The sequence below is a fragment of the Lepidochelys olivacea genome, assembly GCF_965140295.1.
Source record: "Lepidochelys olivacea isolate rLepOli2 genome assembly, chromosome: 6".
Classification (NCBI taxonomy): Eukaryota; Metazoa; Chordata; order Testudines; family Cheloniidae; genus Lepidochelys; species Lepidochelys olivacea.
The window spans coordinates 65,372,296-65,398,253 of NC_140416.1; the positions used below are offsets into that span (position 1 = coordinate 65,372,296).

The 25,958-nt window shown below is 44.2% G+C and overlaps 1 protein-coding gene across 1 annotated transcript in view; it reads right to left on the reverse strand.

The window, feature by feature from the left end:
- Positions 1 to 25,958, reverse strand: part of STARD9 (StAR related lipid transfer domain containing 9) — a 199,718-nt gene that overhangs the window by 73,074 nt on the left and 100,686 nt on the right. The window contains exons 9-16 of the mRNA XM_084631449.1: positions 22,711 to 22,783; positions 21,738 to 21,805; positions 20,206 to 20,303; positions 19,563 to 19,760; positions 19,091 to 19,188; positions 8,853 to 8,930; positions 7,122 to 7,196; positions 2,363 to 2,542 (exon numbers count right to left, since the gene is read on the reverse strand). Of these exons, the coding sequence (XP_084487575.1) occupies positions 2,363 to 2,542; positions 7,122 to 7,196; positions 8,853 to 8,930; positions 19,091 to 19,188; positions 19,563 to 19,760; positions 20,206 to 20,303; positions 21,738 to 21,805; positions 22,711 to 22,783 (868 nt within the window). The remainder of the gene's footprint in view (positions 1 to 2,362; positions 2,543 to 7,121; positions 7,197 to 8,852; positions 8,931 to 19,090; positions 19,189 to 19,562; positions 19,761 to 20,205; positions 20,304 to 21,737; positions 21,806 to 22,710; positions 22,784 to 25,958) is intronic.

A 25,958-nucleotide genomic window follows, 5' to 3' on the forward strand; every position in this document is an offset into this window, starting at 1 on the left:
CACGAAAGCTCATGCTCAAATAAATTGGTTAGTCTCTAAGGTGCCAAAAGTACTCCTTTTCTTTTAGTTCAAAGTGTACATCATTGTTTACCATAACAACGATGGCAGTTACCATGATTCACTTTGCATTTCAGTTTTAGATTAGTTGAAAATCAAAGAGAGGAAGACATAAAACTATTGTTATGGAGCAAAATATTTAGACTACAGAGATAATATTAAAGGACAAGAAAGCTGGTAACAGTTCCCTCAAACACATTTTTGTTTGTGCTGGAAAACCAGGTTAACATATAACCTGACAGGTTTTTCGAAGGATGAATTATCCCAGACAGTATTCTCCACAACATCACACAAAGAAAAAAGCATTGCCCTAATCAATAGTTGTGATCATTGTGCTGACCTGATCTCCAAGTCATGTTTGCTGTCAGAAAAAAAGTTAGGATTCTAAAGAAGGAGGAGGGTTTGCAGCATTTTCTGTCAAAGATAAATGTCAGTGAAACAAATGCATGTTGCAAACCACCTTTTGTCTATAGCAGGCAAGCTAGATGTGCCATGTCACTGTTTGCCAGTACTAGCTTGTGGCATCAGTTAAAGTGGCATGCTGCAGCCAAAAAAACCAGGTGTCTAAAACACTGGATAAAATTTTCAGATGTGCCTAAGAATGAGATTTTGAGATATTTAAGCACCTAAAGATGCAGATAAGTGCTTAGTGGGATTTTCAAAAGCAGCCAGGTAGATAACTCTCATTGGTTTCAATGGGAAATCATAAAAATCAATGGCAGCTAAGTGCTAGGCACTTTGAAAGTCCCACCAGAAGCTTATCTGCCTGTTTAAGTGCCTGAATACTTTTCAGAATCAGACTCGAGTGACCTAGAAGCCTAAGTCCCATTTTAAAAAGTGGTTTCCACTGGGAGGACTTGCAATGAGACTTTGCTCCTAAGCAAAGTTCTGGGCTCCCTGGGTGACTCTTACCACAGGCTGGCTCTGGCTTCCAGTCTGGCCAGAGGGTAGGGCCTTGGGGAGAAGACAAGGTGCCGGTGGTGGGTCACAGTTCTGGCACTGATAGCCCCACCCCCCCACCTTCTACACAGGTTCTGGTGTTCCTGGCTACTACCATCACTCATTCCATGTGAAGGCTGTAATAACATGTTTATGTTATAACACCTGGCCAAATTTTAAGCTTCTGCATGCATACTTTGACACAAACAATTAATCCTGTGACAGATATGGTAATTTCCTGCAATGTTTCAGGGAAATCTTAGTGTATTAATCTTATGCATCATTGTGGGCCAGGGATTGTATGTAATACCATGGGGGAGGCTGACCACTGCCTTCCAGAAACTAAGCACAGTGGAGGGTGAATACGCAAATTCACTCCAGAGAAGTACCACCACCCGGACAGGCACATATAAAGTATTTCGAAGTTGATTCTACAGAGACCCAAAGACAAAGAGTAGACTTTTGGATAAATAGCCTGAGTTCAAACTGACTCGGGGCCTTTGTTCTGATCCAGCAAACGGACAGAACCTTCTATCCCAGGGGGTCCAATCCCTGGGAAAAACTGGAAGGACTTTGGCCTACTAAGGTCCCATAAAACTAATGGGTAACATCTGGAAAGCTTTTTTAGCATGCACACAAGAACTTTTATTCTTTTCTATATGTTTTCTCTGTAATGCTTTCACCTTAAGAATAAATGTGCTTCCTTATAAAGGGCTGTGTGGTAGCTTATAACTGCTGGCAATTATGCTAAAACACAGATGTTGGCTTGTTTAGGCAGTCTGACTTGCTGGGGATAACACAATGTAGGCAGGGAACTGTGCAGCCTGGAAAAAAACTGTTCAGGAGGGAGAGAGACATGGGTCTCTGCCCAAGAGAGGTGACAGCTTGAGGAGCCTGGAGCCTAGAATGGGTGCCCGTGCTGGACCATGGAGGGGGAATACAGGAGCAGTTGCCCTGAAATGCTACTGAGCCCACAAAAAGTGACATGCACCCATTCTGTGTGTGCAAACAGTTACTTGCATGCGTATCTGGGCAGCTGGGCACCTAGGTTGCTTTTGCATGTATGCACACGCACTTTTTCATAAGTTTTGCATATGCACTGATAAAGGTCATCTTAATATTCAGCTGAATGCATCTTGTTTTGTACAGATGGTGGAGAACAGATGGTTTCCCCTTTGTTTTTTACTGTTGTCCTGCTACCAATGTGACTGTCTTTTTATAGAGTTTTTGGTGTGTGTCTTGCAATACAGCTTTTTGCAGTTTGATAATTGCCGTTGTAATGCCACCCAATCGAGTTCTCTATTCCCAAAGGAAAGACACCTATTGAAAGTCAAACAAAATGAAAGAAGTGATTATATTGTCTCACCCTGAGATGATAAAGCACAACTCCAGTACTGAGGATATCATCATTCACTGCCATTAAATGAGGTAAATTGGAATCTATTATCACTCCAGCTTTTTCTTTGTTGATGTCCACACTGTATTCTTCCATTATGGCTTTCCTGTCAGTCCACTTATCGCTCCAGTCTTTGGTCAGCTGTTCAATCTTAAGGAAGGTCAGAAAAGGAAGTTAACACTAAAGATTTTATTTACACAGCAAGTTAGGTATATCTCAAAATATCATTTTTTTCCCCAAAAGGACAGCTTCCCTTTTGCCAATGCAATTTATTCTTGCAAAATTTCCATCTTCCACTGAATTGTGCATGCAAACCTGGGTACTTCCAATTCTAGGTGAAAAGCACATCACTAGACACAAAATTAGAATTGTACCTGAAATCTATTTCATGTGCGCAAAAATGCCGGTGAATGTTGCACCAATCCAAGGGGAAATGGCGACTTAGCTCAGAGGTTCTTAAACGGTGGTCCGTGGACCACTCCACCAGTGGTCCACGAGCTCCATTCAGGTTGTCCACGGATAGTTCCCTTTAAGGTGCACGCCTGGGCAGGCGCACATGAGAGAATGAAGGGCCACCCACCTAATTAGTGGAGCCATGCATGCATGGCTCCACTAATTAGGTGCCTGGACCCTGGAGAAGATGCACATGTAAGGTGAGGTGGTGGCCTTGGGAGGAATAGGGTGTAGGTGGCAGTGGGGTGAGAAGAGCGGGTGGGGGGACATTTGGGATCTGCAGGGCTGTGGCGGCCAGAGAAAGAGGTGACTTTCCCCAGCTCCAGGGCTGCAGCTGCCAGGGAGAAAACCCCCTCCTTCCCAGCCGCAGCTCGGGGGCGGCCACGGCAGGAGAGAGAAAGAGAGACCCCCACTCCTTGCCAGTCCCAGCTCGGGAGCTGCCGCGGCAGGGAAGAGAGAAAGGTAAGACTACTGATATTAAAATATGAGTGGTGTGCTTTTGTTTGTAGAACAAAAAAAAAAACACATTAATTTTTATTAAGGTTTTTTTATATAGCACTTATATCCAAAGCACTTTACAAACGTTAGCTAATGGTACAAACAACATTTGGAAAGATCATTAAGTGGTCCGCCGAGACCCTCAGCAATTTTCAAGTGGTCCGTGGAAAAAAAAGTTTGAGAACCACCAACTTAGCTCATTCAAAACTTACTCCAAAATATCAAAGGATACATTCTCAAGGTGTTTTTCAGAGTAGCAGCCGTGTTAGTCTGTATTCGCAAAAAGAAAAGGAGGACTTGTGGCACCTTAGAGACTAACCAATTTATTAGAGCATAAGCTTTCGTGAGCTACAGCTCACTTCCTCAGATGCATATCGTGGAAACTGCAGCAGGCTTTATATATACACAGAGAATATGAAACAATACCTATTCCCACCCCACTGTCCTGCTGGTAATAGCTTATCTAAAGTGATTTCCAGCACAAATCCAGGTTTTCTCACCCTCCACCCCCCCACACAAATTCACTCTCCTGCTGGTGATAGCCCATCCAAAGTGACAACTCTTTACACAATGTGCATGACAATCAAGCTGGGCTATTTCCTGCATAAATCCAGGTTCTCACATCCCCCCCACCCCCATACACACACAAACTCACTCTCCTGCTGGTAATAGCTCATCCAAACTGACCACTCTTCAAGTTAAAATCCAAGTTAAACCAGAACATCTGGGGGGGGGGGGGTAGGAAAAAACAAGAGGAAACAGGCTACCTTGCATAATGACTTAGCCACTCCAAGTCTCTATTTAAGCCTAAATTAATAGTATCCAATTTGCAAATGAATTCCAATTCAGCAGTTTCTCGCTGGAGTCTGGATTTGAAGTTTTTTTGTTTTAAGATAGCGACCTTCATGTCTGTGATCGCGTGACCAGAGAGATTGAAGTGTTCTCCGACTGGTTTATGAATGTTATAATTCTTGACATCTGATTTGTGTCCATTTATTCTTTTACGTAGAGACTGTCCAGTTTGACCAATGTACATGGCAGAGGGGCATTGCTGGCACATGATGGCATATATCACATTGGTGGATGTGCAGGTGAACGAGCCTCTGATAGTGTGGCTGATGTTATTAGGCCCTGTGATGGTGTCCCCTGAATAGATATGTGGGCACAGTTGGCAACGGGCTTTGTTGCAAGGATAAGTTCCTGGGTTAGTGGTTCTGTTGTGTGGTATGTGGTTGTTGGTGAGTATTTGCTTCAGGTTGCGGGGCTGTCTGTAGGCAAGGACTGGCCTGTCTCCCAAGATTTGTGAGAGTGTTGGGTCATCCTTTAGGATAGGTTGTAGATCCTTAATAATGCGTTGGAGGGGTTTTAGTTGGGGGCTGAAGGTGACGGCTAGTGGCGTTCTGTTATTTTCTTTGTTAGGCCTGTCCTGTAGTAGGTAACTTCTGGGAACTCTTCTGGCTCTATCAATCTGTTTCTTTACTTCTGCAGGTGGGTATTGTAGTTGTAAGAAAGCTTGACAGAGATCTTGTAGGTGTTTGTCTCTGTCTGAGGTGTTTTTCATAACTTTTAAAATAATCTTTGTTTGTGTTGTTATAACCCTCACTGAACTTTAAAATTAAGATCTTCAAATCCACTCCAGGTTAGTGGTGATTTCTTGTCCTTAATGAAAAGGAGGACTTGTGGCACCTTAGAGACTAACCAATTTATTAGAGCATAAGCTTTCGTGAGCTACAGCTCACTTCCTCAGATGCATATCGTGGAAACTGCAGCAGGCTTTATATATACACAGAGAATATGAAACAATACCTATTCCCACCCCACTGTCCTGCTGGTAATAGCTTATCTAAAGTGATTTCCAGCACAAATCCAGGTTTTCTCACCCTCCACCCCCCCACACAAATTCACTCTCCTGCTGGTGATAGCCCATCCAAAGTGACAACTCTTTACACAATGTGCATGACAATCAAGCTGGGCTATTTCCTGCATAAATCCAGGTTCTCACATCCCCCCACCCCCATACACACACAAACTCACTCTCCTGCTGGTAATAGCTCATCCAAACTGACCACTCTTCAAGTTAAAATCCAAGTTAAACCAGAACATCTGGGGGGGGGGGGGTAGGAAAAAACAAGAGGAAACAGGCTACCTTGCATAATGACTTAGCCACTCCAAGTCTCCAAGGAGAGTGAGTTTGTGTGTGTATGGGGGTGGGGGGATGTGAGAACCTGGATTTATGCAGGAAATAGCCCAGCTTGATTGTCATGCACATTGTGTAAAGAGTTGTCACTTTGGATGGGCTATCACCAGCAGGAGAGTGAATTTGTGTGGGGGGGTGGAGGGTGAGAAAACCTGGATTTGTGCTGGAAATCACTTTAGATAAGCTATTACCAGCAGGACAGTGGGGTGGGAATAGGTATTGTTTCATATTCTCTGTGTATATATAAAGCCTGCTGCAGTTTCCACGATATGCATCTGAGGAAGTGAGCTGTAGCTCACGAAAGCTTATGCTCTAATAAATTGGTTAGTCTCTAAGGTGCCACAAGTCCTCCTTTTCTTTTTGCGAATACAGACTAACACGGCTGCTACTCTGAAACTTGTCCTTAATGTTATCTCTGTAGTCTAAATGTCATTAACCGTTTGATAATTGTACAGCAACTTTATGAAATACATTGGTGGTCTCAGTTCAGGTCTTAAAGGACAAGTGTCCATATCACAAAACTACAATCACATTTGTCACAGGTTTTGATGGTCTTAGCAGAGAGGTCAATGACAGACGAGACCATGATGACTTAAAGGGACACTGTCAACTTGAGTTTTTCAAAACTGACCAATTTTTGAAGACTTAAATTCTAGCAGAACATTCTTTAAATAGTGATTGTTATGAAATATTTTTCTAAAAACAAAAGTTGAGCGTTTTTCTGCACCCTTGCTGGTAATTAAGTTTTCTTTTGCTAGTCAGTTAGTGCTATACTCATGGACTGTACAGGGAAAACAGTGGAACAGTCAAAAGCACAATTTAAACAAACTTTAAAAAAGGAAAGTGCTTTTTGTTTTTTTGCTAAATTCTGTAAGTTACAGTAATCTTGGGTGCTACTTGTAACAAACAGTAGATACAAAAAAGTCATACAGATATTAGATTAAGTTGACAACTGTCCCCTTTATTACACCCCCAAGATGTGGTCTTTCAAGGTGAGGATTGACAGTGAACGGATGGGGCAGCGGGGGAAGCTTGCACTGCTGCTGACCAAGTCAGTTTGGTGAGAGGCAGAGCTTCAACCCTATGCTCTTTAGGAGTTCTGCAAGACCAAAGCTCTTCTGTACTCAAATGGAGCCAGAAGTTAACCCCTCAGGAAGTACTTGCAGACAACAGAATTATCACTTTTCATTGTTTCGGTCTTCCTAACCACTTCAGGGAGAAGGGTAGAAAACTCCTCTCCTTGAAGTCCACTTGGTACTGCAACTCATACAACTAATTTATCTGAGAAGCACATTGTTTCTACAGTGATTGGTGCTACAGAAAACTCTAAAATGGCCAGGTTACATAGATATGAAAACTATACCATGTACTATTAAGGACATTTTAAATGCTTGTTGAGAATTGAATGCACTACACCTGCCATTCAGTAGAATGGAAGTTTTATGAAAGACTTGCTGAAAAATATGGATATTCCACCAGCAGGGATAAAAGCGTTAATATGGGAATATTTTCACTGTTTAAAAAAGATGTCACTGTCCCTATCAAAGTGTGTGCGAGGGAAGATTAATAAAATATACCCACCTTCATTTCATTCTGAAGAACCAATTCTGTCAGATTTCCATCTCTGTCATCACTCCAAGAAGGGCTAGAATTCCTCTGTACAAACAAATATTACAGAAATCTGTCTGTTTTCTTACTCACAACTCAGGCAGGCAAGTTCTGTCAAACACTCTGATTTCAGAGAAGTGAAGCAACAGAAGTAAAGATAATGTAGGCAGACATTTGATTTTACCCTCCAAATTTACTCAGGAAATACTTTCTAGTTACTTACTCCTTGTATGATACTGTGAAAGAATAGTTAAATACTGCTTTTGCACTACCCTGTCTCTGTGTGGGGAAGCTCAGAGTTAGTGTAGTCTTGATCTCTACCTGCAAGAGGAGTAGTGACACAAATGTGCTAAAGCTCACAACTGGTCCAAATGAAGCAGCAAACATGCAGGAAAACAACAAAGAATGCTAGCTGTATTTTATGTTTCAGAGTCGGTTCCCATCATCTCTCAGGGAGCGCAGACTACGTTCTAACCCGGGGCAGGCAAACTTTTTGGCCTGAGGGCCACATCGGGTTTCCAAAATGGTATGGAGGGACGGTTAGGGGAGGCTGAGTCTCCCCAAACAGCCAGGCTTGGCCTGGCCCCCGTCCCCTATCTGACCACCCCTCTACTTGCTCCCTGACAGCCCCCCCAGGGCTCCTGCCCATCTACCTGTTCCCTGTCCCCCGACTGTCCCCGGACTCCCCACCCCATCCAACCCTTCCTCTCATTCCTGACTGCCCCCCTGGGACCCCTGCCCCATCCAACCATCCCTTCTCCCTGTCCCGTGACTGCCCCCGGAACCCCTGCCCCTGACTGCCCCCTCTCCTTCCTGACTGCCCCCCACAATCAACCCCACTGTTCCCTGCCCTCTGACTGCCCCAACCCCTATCCACACCCCTGCTCCCTGACCACCACCCTGAACTCCCCTGCCCTCTAGCCAACCCACCCTGCTCCCTGCCCCCTTACTGCACTGCCTGGAGCAGTGGCGGCTGGTGACGCTACAGCCGCGCAGCCCGGAGCACCAGGACAGGCAGCCAATAGAGCCGGCCACGCCACCTGCGCAGCACAGAGCACTGGGTCAGGCCACAGCTCTGCAACTGCACTGCTGCCCAGACCATAGTGCTGGTGGCGCAGTGAGCTGAGGCTGCGGGAGAGGGGGAACAGCAGGTAAAGGGCTGGGGGGTAGCCCCCGGACCAGGAACTCAGGGGACGGGCAGGAGGGTTCCGCAGGCCGGATGTGGCCCGTGGGCCGTAGTTTGCCCACCTCTGTTCTAACCCTAAACTACCTATTAGTCACTTTCTTAGAAAAGGACTATGACAAGTGTGGTGGTGCTCTTTATTAATTATTAGTATTCTATCTGGTTTTGTTACTAGCCTGGTGCTCCTGTACTGTATAATGGAATGTATATTTCACTGTAGCGGTCTGCTTGGCTAGCCAGATCAGACTATCCATCCTAGAGATCGAGAGGAGGCCCTTTCTAATAATTGCTTAACAGCTTATGCTTAAGGGTCATTAAGAAACAATACCAGAGAGTGTAGCCAATCTGGCAGAGGTGCAGCTGCTGCAAAACCATGATAAAGACACTAAAAGAATTAATAGAGTCATTCCCTCCCAGTCCCATTCAACAAATGTAAAGAAAGTTGCAATACATAAAATTATGGTTATATAGCTTCCCAAAGCATTACTGAGGGTTCAGTTAAGATAAGAATTCATACATACCAGTTCAAAGCTCATCAGCATAGTTTTTAATCTATCTATTTCCTCTCGGAGTTCTCTAATCAGTTTTACATTTGCATCCTGAAACATTAAGAGATGATTATCAATTATATTTAAAAATAATAATCTAGTAAAAGAAGACAATGACTTCCCTTACAGATGGTTATTCCAAAACAACTCTGTTAAGAAAGGACGTTAAAATAAAATTCAGATTTTCTATTGGGGGGGGGGGTGAATTTTAAATAAAAGCTGCCATTCCTTATGTTGTACCCCAATTATTGTAGAGCTCTTAGGATACCTCTGTCTCCCTGCTGTCAGAGCCTCTCTCTTCCATGGTGAAAGGTGCAAGCAGCTGGCAAGGCTCTGGCAGGGGAGAGGTAGCAGGGCAAGGCTCTGGCACCTCACTGCTGCCAGAACTTTCCCTGATACCAAAGCCTTTCTCCTCCCCACAGAGAGTCTGCTGGAGCCTTTCCCTGCTGCCTTCCCACTGCTGGAGCCTTTCACTGTGGCGTGTAGCTAGACACGTGTTTGCTTGTTCTCTACACACTCCTGTAAGTGTAGATGTAGCCTAAGTGACTTGCCCAAGGTCACACAGGAAGCCTATGATGGAGCAGGGAATTGAACCCAGGTCTCCCAAGGCTTAGAACTTGTCTGCACGCCGCAGTGCAGCTGAACTGTTGTAGCGGTTAGCGAAGACACTATCTATGTTGATGGGAGAGCATCTCTCAGCGGTGTAGGCACTCCACCAACCAGAGAGGCAGTAGCTATGTCAATGGGAGCCCTCCCATTGACATAGCACTGACTAGAACAGGAGTTAGATCGGATTAACTGTGTCGCTCAGGGGTGTCGATTTTCCATACCCCTGGGAAACGTAGTTATACCAACATAAGTTTGTACTGTAGACCAGGGCTTAGGCTAGTGCCCTAACCAATGAGCCATCCTCTCTCTCCAATAACACTGTACAAGGGAACAAAAAGGACATTTATTCTAGAATCTACTGTACTTCTGTAGACTCCCTCAGGAACCATATAATACAGAAGGCTTTTCAAAGGACTCAGTCTCCAAGAAGGAGAACACACATGTAGGAAGGAGATAACTACGGGCCCAATTCAACGCTCATTGAAGTTCAAGGACTCATACAAACAGTCACACAAGTAATGCCGTTTGAATGTAATGGGACTACTCCCATGTATAGGTACTGCTTATGAGTCCTCATAGAACTGATCCTGCAGCCCTCACTCCTGCACAGATTTCAAGGGTAATTTTGCCTGAATCCGGATTATAGAACCAAGGCAATGTAGTATTATGATTGGGGCTCTTAGCAACACCTATAATTAATGTTGCCTGACACTTCCCATTATAAGACCTTGTTTTCCGTTCTTAAAACTTTGCCAAATTTTAACCATTTGGGCTCAAATTTTCCATGCCTCATCTTTCTGCTTCAGGATTAAAAAAAAATATATATATTTCAGCCAAAATGGTTCAACCATTTCCAAGAATAAGGCTAGAAAAAAAAAATACATTTTGCCCATGTTAAAAAAATAAAATAAAGAGCTTTCCTTTGAAAAGATCAAGTGCCCCCTATGTTTTGGGCTTGAAATCTGGCAAGGGGTTGGCTTTATGTCAGGAATGTGCCATTTGCCATCCTTGACAAATTCAGCCCAAATTGGGTCAAGTTATAAGCCTTTGAAAAATTGCGGTTCACACATGTTCAGAAGAGACTTCTTTGATTTTAGCAGCTAAAACCTCTGAAGATTCTGTCCTCACTGAACAGAGCTCTTTTGTGTGACATGCACCATCCCCACAGAGCAACTTAGAATGCACCAGCCCAGGGCTACAGGGGCAAAACTGAACTTTCCCTGAAATTACTGCTCCAGGGTAGGGTGGGGTCAGTCACTGGAACTGAGGGTATGTCTACACTACGAAATTAGGTCGAATTTATAGAAGTCGGTTTTTTAGAAATCGGTTTTATATATTCGAGTGTGTCCCCCCCCACAGAAAATGCTCTAAGTGCATTAACTCGGCGGAGCGCTTCCACAGTACCGAGGCAAGCGTCGAATTCCGGAGCGTTGCACTGTGGGTAGCTATCCCACAGTTCCCGCAGTCTCCGCTGCCCATTGGAATTCTGGGTTGAGATCCCAATGCCTGATGGGGCTAAAACATTGTCGCGGGTGGTTCTGGGTACATATCGTCAGGCCCCCGTTCCCTCCCTCCCCCCGTGAAAGCAAGGGCAGACAATCATTTCGCGCCTTTTTTCCTGAGTTACCTGTGCAGACGCCATACCACTGCAAGCATGGAGCCTGCTCAGGTAACCGTCACCCTATGTCTCCTGGGTGCTGGCAGACGTGGTACGGCATTGCTACACAGTAGCAGCAACCCCTTGCCTTGTGGCAGCAGACGGTACAGTACGACTGGTAGCCATCATCGTCATGTCTGAGGTCCTCCTGGTCGCCTCTGTGAGGTCGATCAGGAGCGCCTGGGCAGACATGGGCGCAGGGACTAAATTTGGAGTGACTTGAGCAGGTCATTCTCTTTAGTCCTGCAGTCAGTCCTATTGAACCGTCTTATGGTGAGCGGGCAGGCGATACGGACTGCTAGCAGTCGTACTGTACCATCTTCTGCCGAGCAGCCATGAGATGTGGATGGCATGCAGTCCTTCTGCACCGTCTGCTGCCAGCCAAAGATGTAAAAGATAGATGGAGTGGATCAAAACAAGAAATAGACCAGATTTGTTTTGTACTCATTTGCTTCCTCCCCTCCCCTGTCTAGGGGACTCATTCTTCTAGATCACACTGCAGTCACTTACAGAGAAGGTGCAGCGAGGTAAATCTAGCCATGTATCAATCAGAGGCCAGGCTAACCTTCTTGTTCCAATAAGGACAATAACTTAGGTGCACCATTTCTTATTGGAACCCTCCGTGAAGTCCTGCCTGAAATACTCCTTGATGTAAAGCCACCCCCTTTGTTGATTTTAGCTCCCTGAAGCCAACCCTGTAAGCGCCCCTCCCAGCGTCAGAGCAATGGCAAACAATCGGGCATCTGAGAGTGCTGTCCAGAGCACTCACAATGGAGCACTCTGATGGGGCTAAAACATTGTCGTGGGTGGTTCTGGGTACATGTCGTCAGGCCCCCGTTCCCTCCCTCCCTCCGTGAAAGCAAGGGCAGACAATCATTTCGCGCCTTTTTTCATGAGTTACCTGTGCAGACGCCATACCACGGCAAGCATGGAGCCAGCTCAGGTAACCGTCACCCTATGTCTCCTGGGTGCTGGCAGACGCGGTACGGCTTTGCTGCACAGTAGCAGCAACCCATTGCCTTCTGGCAGCAGACGGTGCAATACGATTGGTAGTCGTCCTCGTCGTGTCCGAGGTGCTCCTGGCCACGTCGGCTGGGAGCGCCTGGGCAGACATGGGCGCAGGGACTAAATTTGGAGTGACTTGACCAGGTCATTCTCTTTAGTTCTGCAGTCCTACTGAACCGTCTTATGGTGAGCAGGCAGGCGATACGGACTGCTAGCAGTCGTACTGTACCATCTTCTGCCAGGCAGGCAAGAGATGAGGATTGCTAGCAGTCGTATTGTACCATCTTATGCCAGGCAGGCAAGAGATGAAGATGGCTAGCAGTCGTACTGTACCATCTTCTGCCGAGCAGCCATGAGATGTGGATGGCATGCAGTCCTTCTGCACCGTCTGCTGCCAGCCAAAGATGTAAAAGATAGATGGAGTGGGTCAGAACAAGAAATAGACCAGATTTGTTTTGTACTCATTTGCCTCCTCCCCTGTCTAGATCACACTGCAGTCACTCACAGAGAAGGTGCAGCGAGGTAAATCTAGCCATGTATCAATCAGAGGCCAGGCTAACCTCCTTGTTCCAATAACAACGATAACTTAGGTGCACCATTTCTTATTGGAACCCTCCGTGCAGTCCTGCCTGAAATACTCCTTGATGTACAGGCACACCCTTTGTTGATTTTAGCTCCCTGAAGCCAACCCTGTAAGCCGTGTCGTCAGTCGCCCCTCCCTCCGTCAGAGCAACGGCAGACAATCGTTCCGCGCCTTTTTTCTGTGTGGACGCCATACCAAGGCAAGCATGGAGGCCGCTGAGCTCATTTTGGCAATTAGGAGCACATTAACCACCACACGCATTATCCAGCAGTATATGCAGCACCAGAACATGGCAACGCGATACCGGGCGAGGAGGCGACGTCAGCGCGGTCCCGTGAGTGATCAGGACATGGACACAGATTTCTCTGAAAGCATGGGCCCTGCCCATGCATGCATCATGGTGCTAATGGGGCAGGTTCATGCTGTGGAACGCCGATTCTGGGCTCGGGAAACAAGCACAGACTGGTGGGACCGCATAGTGTTGCAGGTCTGGGACGATTCCCAGTGGCTGCGAAACTTTCGCATGCGTAAGGGCACTTTCATGGAACTTTGTGACTTGCTTTCCCCTGCCCTGAAGCGCATGAATACCAAGATGAGAGCAGCCCTCACAGTTGAGAAGCGAGTGGCGATAGCCCTGTGGAAGCTTGCAACGCCAGTCAGCGACCGGTCAGTTGGGAATCAATTTGGAGTGGGCAAATCTACTGTGGGGGCTGCTGTGATGCAAGTAGCTCACGCAATCAAAGATCTGCTGATATCAAGGGTAGTGACCCTGGGAAATGTGCAGGTCCTAGTGGATGGCTTTGCTGAAATGGGATTCCCTAACTGTGGTGGGGCTATAGACGGAACCCATATCCCTATCTTAGCACCGGAGCACCAAGCCGCCGAGTACATAAACCGCAAGGGGTACTTTTCGATAGTGCTGCAAGCTCTGGTGGATCACAAGGGACGTTTCACCAACATCAACGTGGGATGGCTGGGAAAGGTGCATGATGCTCGCATCTTCAGAAACTCTGGTCTGTTTCAAAAGCTGCAGGAAGGGACTTTATTCCCAGACCAGAAAATAACTCTTGGGGATGTTGAAATGCCTATATGTATCCTTGGGGACCCAGCCTACCCCTTAATGCCATGGCTCATGAAGCCGTACACAGGCAGCCTGGACAGTAGTCAGGAGCTGTTCAACTACAGGCTGAGCAAGTGCAGAATGGTGGTAGAATGTGCATTTGGACGTTTAAAGGCGCGCTGGCGCAGTTTACTGACTCGCTTAGACCTCAGCGAAACCAATATTCCCACTGTTATTACTGCTTGCTGTGTGCTCCACAATATCTGTGAGAGTAAGGAGGAGACGTTTATGGCGGGGTGGGAGGCTGAGGCAAATCGCCTAGCTGCTGGTTACGCGCAGCCAGACACCAGGGCGGTTAGAAGAGCACAGGAGGGCGCGGTACGCATCAGAGAAGCTTTGAAAACCAGTTTCATGACTGGCCAGGCTACGGTGTGAAAGTTCTGTTTGTTTCTCTTTGATGAAACCCCCCGCCCCTTGGTTCACTCTACTTCCCTGTAAGCTAACCACCCTCCCCTCCTCCCTTTAATCACCGCTTGCAGAGGCAATAAAGTCATTGCTGCTTCACAGTCATGCATTCGTTATTCATTCATCACACAAATAGGGAGATGACTACCAAGGTATCCCAGGAGGGGTGGTGGAGGAGGGAAGGAAAATGCCACACAGCACTTTAAGCACAGCACTTTAAAAGTTTACAACTTTAAAATTTATTGAATGACAGCCTTCTTTTTTTTGGGCAATCCTCTGTGGTGGAGTGGCTGGTTGGCCGGAGGCCCCCCCACTGCGTTCTTGGGCGTCTGGGTGTGGAGGCTATGGAACTTGGGGAGGAGGGCGGTTGGTTATGCAGGGGCTGTAGTGGCAGTCTGTGCTCCAGCAGCCTTTGCTGCAGCTCAACCATACACTGGAGCATACTGGTTTGATCCTCCAGCAGCCTCAGCATTGAATCCTGCCTCCTCTCATCACGCTGCCGCCACATTTGAGCTTCAGCCCTCTCTTCAGCCCGCCACTTACTCTCTTCAGCCCGCCACCTCTCCTCCCGGTCATTTTGTGCTTTCCTGCACTCTGACATTATTTGCCTACACGCATTCGTCTGTGCTCTGTCAGTGTGGGAGGACAGCATGAGCTCGGAGAACATTTCATCGCGAGTGCGTTTTTTTTTCTTTCTAAGCTTCACTAGCCTCTGGGAAGGAGAAGATCCTGTGATCATTGAAACACATGCAGCTGGTGGAGAGAAAAAAAAAGGGACAGCGGTATTTAAAAAGACACATTTTATAAAACAGTCGCTACACTCTTTCAGGGTAAACCTTGCTGTTAACATTACATACATAGCACATGTGCTTTCGTTACAAGGTCGCATTTTGCCTCCTCCCACCGCGTGACTACCCCCGCAACCTTCCCCCCTCCCTGTGGCTAACAGCGGGGAACATTTCTGTTTAGCCACAGGCAAACAGCCCAGCAGGAATGGACTCCTCTGAGTGTCCCCTGAAGAAAAGCACTCTATTTCAACCAGGTGACCATGAATTATCTCTCACTCTCCTGAGGATAACACAGAGAGATAAAGAACGGATTTTGGTTGAATGCCAGCAAACATACACTGCAATGCTTTGTTCTACAGTGATTCCCGAGTACGTGTTACTGGCCTGGAGTGGTAAAGTGTCCTACCATGAAGGACGAAATAAGGCTGCCCTCCCCAAAAAACCTTTTGCAAAGACTTTAGGACTACATCTAGGAGAACCGCAAATGCCAGGGCAAAGTAATCCTTTCACATGCTTGCTTTTAAACCATGTATAGCATTTTAAAAGGTACACTCACCAGAGGTCCCTTCTCCGCCTGCTGGGTCCAGGAGGCAGCCTTGGGTGGGTTCGGGGGGTACTGGCTCCAGGTCTAGGGTGAGAAACAGTTCCTGGCTGTCGGGAAAACCGGTTTCTCCGCTTGCTTGCTGTGAGCTATCTACAACCTCCTCCTCCTCATCATCTTCTTCGTCCCCAAAACCTACTTCCGTATTGCCTCCATCTCCATTGAAGGAGTCAAACAACACGGCTGGGGTAGTGGTGGCTGAACCCCCTAAAATGGCATGCAGCTCATCATAGAAGCGGCATGTTTGGGGCTCTGACCCAGAGCGGCTGTTCGCCTCTCTGGTTTTCTGGTAGGCTTGCCTCAGCTCCTTCAGTTTCACGTGGCACTGCTTCGGGTCCCTGTTATGGCCTCTGTCCTTCATGCCCTGGGAGATTTTCACAAAGGTTTTGGCATTTCGAAAACTGGAACGGAGTTCTGATAGTACGGATTCCTCTCCCCAAACAGCAATCAGATCCCGTACCTCCCGTTCGGTCCATGCTGGAGCTCTTTTGCGATTCTGGGACTCCATCATGGTCACCTCTGCTGATGAGCTCTGCATGGTCACCTGCAGCTTGCCACGCTGGCCAAACAGGAAATGAGATTCAAAAGTTCGCGGTTCTTTTCCTGTCTACCTGGCCAGTGCATCTGAGTTGAGAGTGCTGTCCAGAGCGGTCAGAATGGAGCACTCTGGGATAGCTCCCGGAGGCCAATACCATCGAATTGTGTCCACAGTACCCCAAATTCAAGCCGGCAATGTCGATTTAAGCGCTGATCCACTTGTCAGGGGTGGAGTAAGGAAATCGATTTTAAGAGCCCTTTAAGTCGAAATAAAGGGCTTCATTGTGTGGACGGGTGCAGGTTTAAATCGATTTAACGCTGCTAAATTCGACCTAAAGTCCTAGTGTAGACCAGGGCTGAGAGAAGGGAGTCTGTCTCTCCTGCTCTCAATGACCCCTCATGCTACCACCCATGCAGAGTGGAGGAGGAAGCTGTCTGACTTGAATGCAGAGGGGACAAAAGCTGGATGGAGTGCAGGGGGAAGGTTAGGAGCAAATCAGGCCAAGGAGTCTGGTTAGACTAGGACTGGAGGTGGGTGGGCAGAGAAATTGTGGCAACTGGAATTGGTGGGCAAGGAAACTGGGAGCCAAGAGGGAGGGGAGACTGGAAATGGTTGGGCAAGGAGACTAGGACTGGGAGCCAGTGACGGAAATGTGTGGGATGCAGACCCAGTGGACTGGGAGTTAGAGGACATCAAGATCAGAAAAGGAGATTGGGGGAAGCTGGGACTGGCTGACCAAGGAGGCAGGAACTAAGAAATTGGGGTCAGGAGAGGAACAGAGGGGATAAATCCAACCAAGACCCGGGATGCCAGGGAAGAATTAGAATTGGCAGAGCAATTCTATTGGCAGAGCAGTTGGGATAAGGAGCCAGGAAAAGGTGAGATTGAGGCAAGGAGCCAGGGAGGTGGTATGGGAAGACAGGCTGGATGAGGAGCCTGGTGAGGTTGACTTGGGAGGAAAGCAGGAGAGAGACTGGACAAGGAACTCGGAAAGGGGGTACTAGAACTATCTGAGTAAGGAAACTGGGACTGAGATGAGAATCTTGGGGAGTGGAGACTGGCTAAATGAGGAGAATGGGACTAGGACAAGGAGCCAGGGGTTGCAGGATTGCAACTGAGACAGGTTGGAGGGGACAGGGCATAAAGGGTCACATTTGGAGGAATGGGCAGAAGAATCTGTGCCTACTAGAGCACACTCTGAAACAGAACTAAAGCCTCCTGAATCTCACCATCTATCTGCTGTCAGATAATATCAGTGAAACCCACTGTCAAAGTGTGTCCCCCAGTCCCCTTTAGTACTGGTCCACATAAAGGACCATAAAGGTCCACTAATACGATCAGTTACTCAGTTCAGCTTGCAGAGGTCTGTGTGGTGAATCTAAAGGTTCTAACGCTGCTGATGACAAACCTGGGGGTCAATATGATGCCACACAATGAAATTTGTTTTTTCATTTTTCTTTTGTATAAGTCTAGGAAATTACACACACAAAGCTATGTTAAAAGGACATTAATAAGGTTGTAAAATCAAGAACTCAAAACTGAGAAAATGCCAGACCTTTGCAACCTTAATTCAGCCACCTAGTGTGTATGCATTATGATCAAGTCTTTAATGACATGAACACATGCTTTTTTCCTTGCACAAGAACCCATTCTCATTCAGTGACCAAGATAGATGGTGTTCATTTAATGAGCTGCTATCCAGTATTTTTGCTTTAGCATCACTGCTCAATGTATGGACCCAGGCCTTAATTCTTGCACACTATTCAAAACCCTGCTTTGAAGACAGAATTATTAATTTCCTCCTGAGCTTTTCTATGGTGTTCATCACTACAGGATCTGAGTGCTTCACAAACATTAACTGAATTATCTTCACAACACCCAGTGAGGTGAAGGGATGCTATGATCTCCATTTTACATATGGGGAGATGAGGCCCAGAGAGATTAAGGTCAAAAGGTTCCACCAACCAGAGATGCTTAGGACTTGATTTTCTCAGTACTTAGCATTATATAGCAACTTACATATTTAAAGCACAGCTCTCATTCACTTTTCGTTGCAGCTGTGAGTATTCAGCACTTCTGTAAATCAGACCCCAGGTCTCAAGTCAGTCACCCAGAAAATGAGGAACACACAGTTAGAGACCACCTGGGAAAAGTTTGGTTTAAGTGATTTATCCAGCATCTCACAGGAACTCCATGGCAGAGATAGGGATGGAATCCAGTTCTCCAGGGCAACATTTATCTTAACTATGAGACCATCCTCTCTCTTCCTCCAACTCTCTACCTTATTCACTATGCACCTTCAAATTACAGACAACAGCAACCTTTAATATACAACCCTGAGTCATCTCCAAAGCAGGTACAGCCTGTGCACTGAATAAAGCTGAAGTCCTGTGGAAAATATAGCATGTGATCATGTAATTCAATGCTGTATTATAAATGTGCTCTGCTTTGAAACAGGAGTAGACCATAGTGCACTGGGGAACTTTCAGTGCATGACAGCAAGGTACACATGGACATTGTGCACGGTAGACTAGCATGGGGTAGATTTACTCCTCAGCTTGTGGCAAACGAAGTGTTCCTATAGACAAGCCCATAGTAAACATATTTGAAATGAAAATTCACAAACAAGAGGGATGAATGCTGAAGGGATACAAAACAGGAATGTCTCACGAGTCAGAGGTACAAAATTATATAAACTGCACTCAATCAATTACAAACAATTCTTTTTTGACATATGATCCAGAGATGAGTCTATCTGACGCTGACATTGGTCAAAGCCCATTGCTGTAAGGTTATATTTGTGTCTTTCAATTACTTAAATGTGCTCAGACTGTGTTTGGTAGATATGCTAAATAAATTTAAAACATATATAAAAATTAAATAAAATCAGAAGTTGGTGTCTCACCTCATTCACCTGGGGCTTGTTAATAATGTTTTTGGCATTTGAGGCATATCTCAAAGTACTCATGGTCTCATTGTAGCTGGAGCTAGCAGGAGAGATGGCTTTAAATGAAGAACAAAACAGATTTATAGAGATTACTGTTTTTATAAAAATCGTAAATTTATTAATAACTTAAAATGTCTTTAGGGATTTATCTCAAGTCCATAGAGAATGACTTATCAAAATCCCTTAATTTATAAACACATCCTATAATAGTGCTGATCAAAGCCCCAGTCTTAGAAAGACACATGTTCAATCTTAAATTTAGTTCCACTGACTTCCTTCAATGAGATTATCCCCTGTGCATGAAATTAAGCATAGGTGAAAAATCTTTGCAGGACAAGGCCCAAATGATGCAATGGACCTCACACCACAGTAGTGGTTTATTTTTCAGTATACCACACCACATATGAAGTGAACAGAAAGCTGAACTCACTGGCGATCATGATGGTTTTGGAGTTGCCCCCTAGACTGTCCTTCAGAAGCCAGGTGAGGATGGAATCACGGTACGGGATGTAAGCCTGACGCCTAGGCCTGGTGACGCTGCCCGGAGGGTGACTGCTCACATGGCTGTCCCCTTCACTAGTTATGCTGTTTATACTCTGGCAGCTGCTGAACAGCTGAGAGTTTTGTGCTGTAGGTAATACAATAAATATTTTCTGAGAGGGATTATCTTCAGTGGGCTCAGATAGCAATTTCTTGTCTTCTGCATTTAGTGTGTCTTTATTACTCTCAATTCTGCATCTTAATTGGCTGAGATGATAAAAATGTCATTAGTATTGTATTTTACAGTGTCCTGCTGGCTGTCCTCTGATATTAAAGTATTTAAACCATTATCAGTTGTTTATCTGAAAACGCTTTTTTAGAAATCAGTTTAAATATCACTACATTTTTTCTAATGATGGCTATTTTCATTCTATAACGTCAAACTAGTACATGAAGGGGCCACCGAGCTGTTCTCCTCAGCTCAGTATTCTAAATCCAATACACTTTTCAAATACAGCACACAACAAGGGGTCTCGTGGCTTTGTGCATAACTATCTTTCAAAATAAAAAAATATTCATTTTATTACACATACCTAAGGTGGAGATGACAATTCCCAGAGTAACCAATGACTTGTTAATGTTGGCACCTTCTGTAATTCGATCTTTGCAATAACTGGGATCAGCTCTTTCACTAAGACACATATCGGGGGACAAAATACAAACTGTGTGACTATACTTAATATTTAACACATGCCAGGGCAGGCCTGAACGAGAACATGTTCTTCTCAGGTACAAGAATGGAAGAATTCAAACCTCAGAAGTAAACAGTATATGCTTTGGGCATTTTACATAAAATACATTCCTCTTACGCTACTTTTTAAAGGGCAGCAATTCAAGGTTACACTCTCACCACATCCACATGTGCCCTTTTTAAAGGCAGAGCTCAGCTGAGACAGAGACACAACAATGGCGCTGCAAATGGCTAGTGGAGGAGGAACATAGAACATACTTTCTTGTTCCCTCAGTGCATCATGCAACCCTGTTTAGCACTGAGTCACTGAGGGTAGCGACCTCACTGGGGACCAGTTCTTTTTCCGAGTGTCCCTATGAGGGGAAGTGGTGGCTCGCTTCCTGGAAATTTTGGAAGACTGAGCACTCCCTTAGCAGAGGTTTTGCTTGGGGAACCATCTGCTGGTGTTGAGTTTGGTCCTTGAGGAGTAGGCTGAAGGGACTTTTCTATTAAAATCATCTTGAGGCAGAGATCTCTGTCATGCCGTGCCCTGGCTTTGAGGTTACTACAATGGGCACATTTTTGAGGGATATGAGTCTCCTCCAAACAACAGACACATGATGAATGGCCGTCAGAGACTGGCACTTCCTCACAGCAAGAGTCACAGCGTTTGAAGCCGGGAGAGCCAGACATTGCAGTTGATAAAAGTTTCCCAATGGGGAACAGGAGGTGGGGGGTGGGAGTGGCGATAACAAATAATTTTGGGGTTGGGAGGAAGAAACGGTATCTAAGAAAACAAGACTTACGAAACTACAACTAATCTAATTATTTCTATAGAGAAAAAAACGAAGAGGCAGCACGGCCACTGAGCTCCGTTTGCAGCCGAGGACGGTTGAGGCCATGCGTATGCTACATGAGGTGCCAACGGCACTGCGCACGCACGCCCTGACCGAGCACGGCTACCAAAAACCTCCGATCTGCGGTGCAGGGACGCACCGACATCTGACGTGGAGCACCCACAGCGGGGGACACATCTTGAAGAACGCTTGTTACTGCACAAGGTGAGTAACTTCCTCTTTTGCTCCCTTCTGTGCAGTGTGATAGTGGGGAGAATACTGGTCTTTGTTCACAGTTATTGCATATGATTTTGTGAGTCCATTGCTTGTAATGGATATTGGTCCAATGAAACCCTATTACCAAAACAAAACAATACATGACAGAGTGACAACTTCAGCTCAATATCCTCCTTGGTTTCATATACAGAAGTCATACTTAGCTCTATTAAAATATTAACTGCTGTGTTCCATACAACTGATGATGATGATTTTAAAAATTGAAATTACGTTTTACAAAACTACATTAAAATAATGCTTTTTCCCTTCAGTTCATTATTACCTGCCTGCAAGGTCCACCAGGTTGATCCTGCTTGCAATTTCAGAGGGGAGATTGTTCTCCAGTATAGCCTGAAGGGAAAAATAAATCAAAATTTTTCAATTCAAATATATGAAAATACAAGAGGCTACATGTTCTATTGAAGAGTTGTATTTCTGGCACTTCTACTTATTATGTGACCTTAGGCCATATAGTACAGTCAAAACATCAACCCAGTAGTTCTCTTAACTTACATGCAAAGCCCACTCTTATGATCATTTTCTCTTGAGCAAACTTCACTGCCTCGTGACTGTATGAAAAGATTTTCTTTTAGACCTGACAAAATCACTATTACTATATTCCAAGGTTCTTTTGTGAAACTGCTGAAAAATATCTTGAATGTTCTAAAATTAGAGGATGTTAGAAGAGCGAGATGGAAAATATCTATTAGATCACTGAGACCATCTTCCTGACCGTGTAGGATACAGTCCCCCAGAAAAAGGATGTATTGTATCAGATACAGCACACTAGGCACCAAGATGCTTAGGAGATGAATACGGAAATCCCAGAAAGTCAAAAAATTCAGGAGGAGGCATTAAAATGCTACTCTTTATATTAACATCCTAATCAGTAAGTAGTAGCTACAGAGTACAAAAGGTAGTGAAACTGCAAACACATTGCCACGTGAATTTTCACAACATTGTTGGGGTGGTATTGTAATATAAAGATCAGTTTTCAATTTAAATTTTTTTCCTTTCACAAGGAGTCTTTGGCTTCACTCCTAACCATAAGCAGGCACAAGGAAACAAGGTAACTTCAACAAATACAAAGCCTTCAAGTTGGTGTAGGAAGCGTAACAAAATTTGCAGTATGATCCAAAGGAAATAAGTAGCATAATTTCTACCGAGGTTACTGTAAAGTAGAACAAACTCTGCACAGTATGCTAAACAATGTTCTTTGGGAGGAGAAAAAAAGGAGATTGGAATTTTTAGCTAACCTGAGTGTATTGAATGGTGAAGATGGCATGGGATCTGCTGCTGGCATCATGAACACGCGTAGCTGCTGTGATTCTACATAAAAAGTGCACACAAAAAAATTCAGTTGGGACAGTTCATGTTTCTGAAGTACAAATACAAGATTCATCTGATTAACGAAGGCTAAGACTAAAGAACTGTAGCTTTAAATACAGTGGCCAGATTCTTAGATCTGGCCAAACTGTGCCCAGTACAACATCTGAGAAGGTGGAGGGCAAAGGTGAATTAAATCCACCTTTGCATTTTGATCCAGGAGGCAGTCAAGAGACATACATTAGAACAGCCTTCAGGTACATATTTATGGTGTTAAATAAGACCTGAATACAGCTTGAAAGTATAAAGCAAGGTTACTCACCTGTACAGTAACTGGGGTTCTTCAAGAGGTGTGATCCCTATGTGTATTCCAGTGTGAGGTGTGCATGTACTCCAGGTGCTTGGGACTGGAAGATTCTTGCTAGCAGTATCCATTGGTCCACACCTGCACCCTGCTCCTCCTCCTGGGCACAAGGGAAGGTGCAGACCAATCGCCCCTCCAGTTACCTTTCTACTACAAATAGCCCTAATATAAGGCTCCGCAGCACAGGAGAAGGAGGCCAGATAGTGGAATACAGATAGGGACCACACATATCAAAGAGCTCCAGTTACCACACAAGGTAAATAATCTCACTCTCTTCTTTAAGCAATGGTCCCTATGCATATTTCACTGCGGGTGATTCACGAGCAATATTTGTTGAGAAGGAGGGTGTAAGGAACTGTGCTGGATCAATGATAGGAGGACTGCTCTGCCAAAGAATGCATCAGCTGTAGAAGCTTGAACCAGGGTATAAAGTCTTGCAAAAGTGTGAACAGAGCCCTATGTTGCTGCCTTACAGATTTCCAGGAGAGAATCTTGAAGTGAGACTACTGCCGCAGTCTGAGGTCTAATTGAGTGGGCCCTGACACTTTGTGGGGGAGGGGTCACTGTTAACTCATAACAAAGCAACATACACGCTGAAATCCATTTGGAAAAGTCTCTGAGAAGAGATCTCTTCCCCTCTCATACATTCCACAAAGGATTCAAATAGTCTAGGTGATTTCCTAAAGGATTCTGTCCTAGGTGGAATGCCTGGGCATGACAGACATCCAGAGAGTGACGTTTCCTAATCTCAGCGGTGGCACAAATTTCAGGAAGAACACAGGTAAATTAAGTGAGTCGTCTGTGATGAAATTCCAAGATTACTCTGGGGGGTGAATTTTGGGTATAATCTCAGGGACACTTTGTATCTATTGAAGATAGTGTAAGGAGGCTCAGCCAAAAGGGCCTCCGGTTCACCTACTCTTCTTGCTGAAATGATGGCAACTAGAGAGGCAACCTTCATAGATAAGTGGGCTAAGGCAAATAATGCTAAGTGATCAAATAGAGCCTTCATTATAATATTACATTACTTAATTAATTATATATGATATATTATTTTTGTAGCTTTTTTTAGCTGTTTTATTAATAAAAGGAGATGTTTTTGAGTATGTTGGGGTTTTTTATTAATTTATATTTAATATTTATAATTTAATTTTTTATCATGTTAAAAACTTTGTAAAAGCATTGCGACACTCAAAGGGTTAACAAAGAAAGTTAAGACTGACAAGATGGGGGAGGTAAAAATCTTTTATTGGACCAAATTTGTTGGAGAGAGAGAGAGAGAGACAAGTTTTTGAACCACTCAGAGCTCTTCTTCAGACCTTCAAAAGTCAGACATTCAGACTGTCAAAAGCTTGTCTCTATCATCCATTAAAAGATATTATTACCTCATTCACCTTGTCTCTCAAATGTCCTTGGGCCAACATGGCTACAACTACACTGCCTAAAGTTAAGACTGCCAGGAGATGATGGCTGCTGCCCAAAGAGTAGTTGTGTTAGCTTTGCAATTTTGAGTTGAAGGTTTAGATGGATTTTTAGTGGATTTTTTTTTTAAAAGCTAATTTATTTTATCCATACATTTTCTTATTGTTTTTAATTTTGTGGGTTTTTAGGTTATGTTGTAAATTGTTTATTATGAGAGACTAAATAAATATTTTAAACTTGCTTGGCTTAGCTTTGCTTTCTGAGCTTTTGAATTTTTTTAATTGGTTTTATACTTTTGAAGGGTTTTTTTAAATTACAAGTTTTGAGCAACTGACATATTTAAGTTGCTCACATTTTAAAACTGCAATATTTATTTCTATATTAAAGCTTGAATAAGTGTTTTGTTTTTTGTTTTTTTTTTAAACAGGTGAGAATTTTTTGGGCCTGGGCTTTCATAATTGCTATATTTTAGCAATATTATGTTTTACTGCTGATTATTTTATAAATTACATTTTAAATATTTAAGACTTTAGTAAGCTTATTGTTACATTAATTTTGTTTGACAAGCAATTTTAGTTGTTTTATTTTTTAAATTTAGCACTATATTTTCTTTTTTGCATTCAGGTTAATTTTTTATGAGTACACTTAGAAGCAGCTAGGCTCTACTTTTTTTTTGTAATTTTGATTAGATTATTGATATTTGGATAATTCTGATTATTAAGGGTTTACTAGGCATGACTACACCAAGTGATACTGCTATAACTGGGTTTTATTATTAAATTAAGCATTTAATATTTAAATGTTTTTAATACTTCATTATTTAGGGTGTTTTGAGCTTTGCCGTGTTAATTAGTACAACAGTTTTTTTTAACTGCACGTTTCTATAATTACTTTAATTTTTATTGTTTTAGAAGACACTTAAAATGTTATTAGCTACTAAATACTGGGATTGTAATTTTCTTTATTTTATTTTTTATAGTAACACATTTTTAGCTTATTTTTTTGATGGCTTTAAGCTTATGTTTTGTTTTTGCCTTTATTTTTTAAACTTAGTACACTTTACGTGCACAGCTGTTCCCACTAAATACAGTCCTTGACGGATGGCTGCTTTTCACTTTGGATTTATACAAATAGGTAATATAGATTATTGGGCGGGGCAGGGGTGTGTGTGTGTGTGTGTGTTTATTTAACCTGTCAGGATTTTTTATTTATTTATTTTGTTTGGGTTTTTTATAACTGCTTTTTATGCTTTTTGCATTTATCTCTCAAGGTGGCACATTTCACTAGTAAAGTTTTAGATACTAGAAATAATCCTTGTGAAACTGCTGCCTAGATTTAGGCTCTCTTTGCATTAGGGTAAAAAAACGCCACTAGATACTACTTTTTTCCACG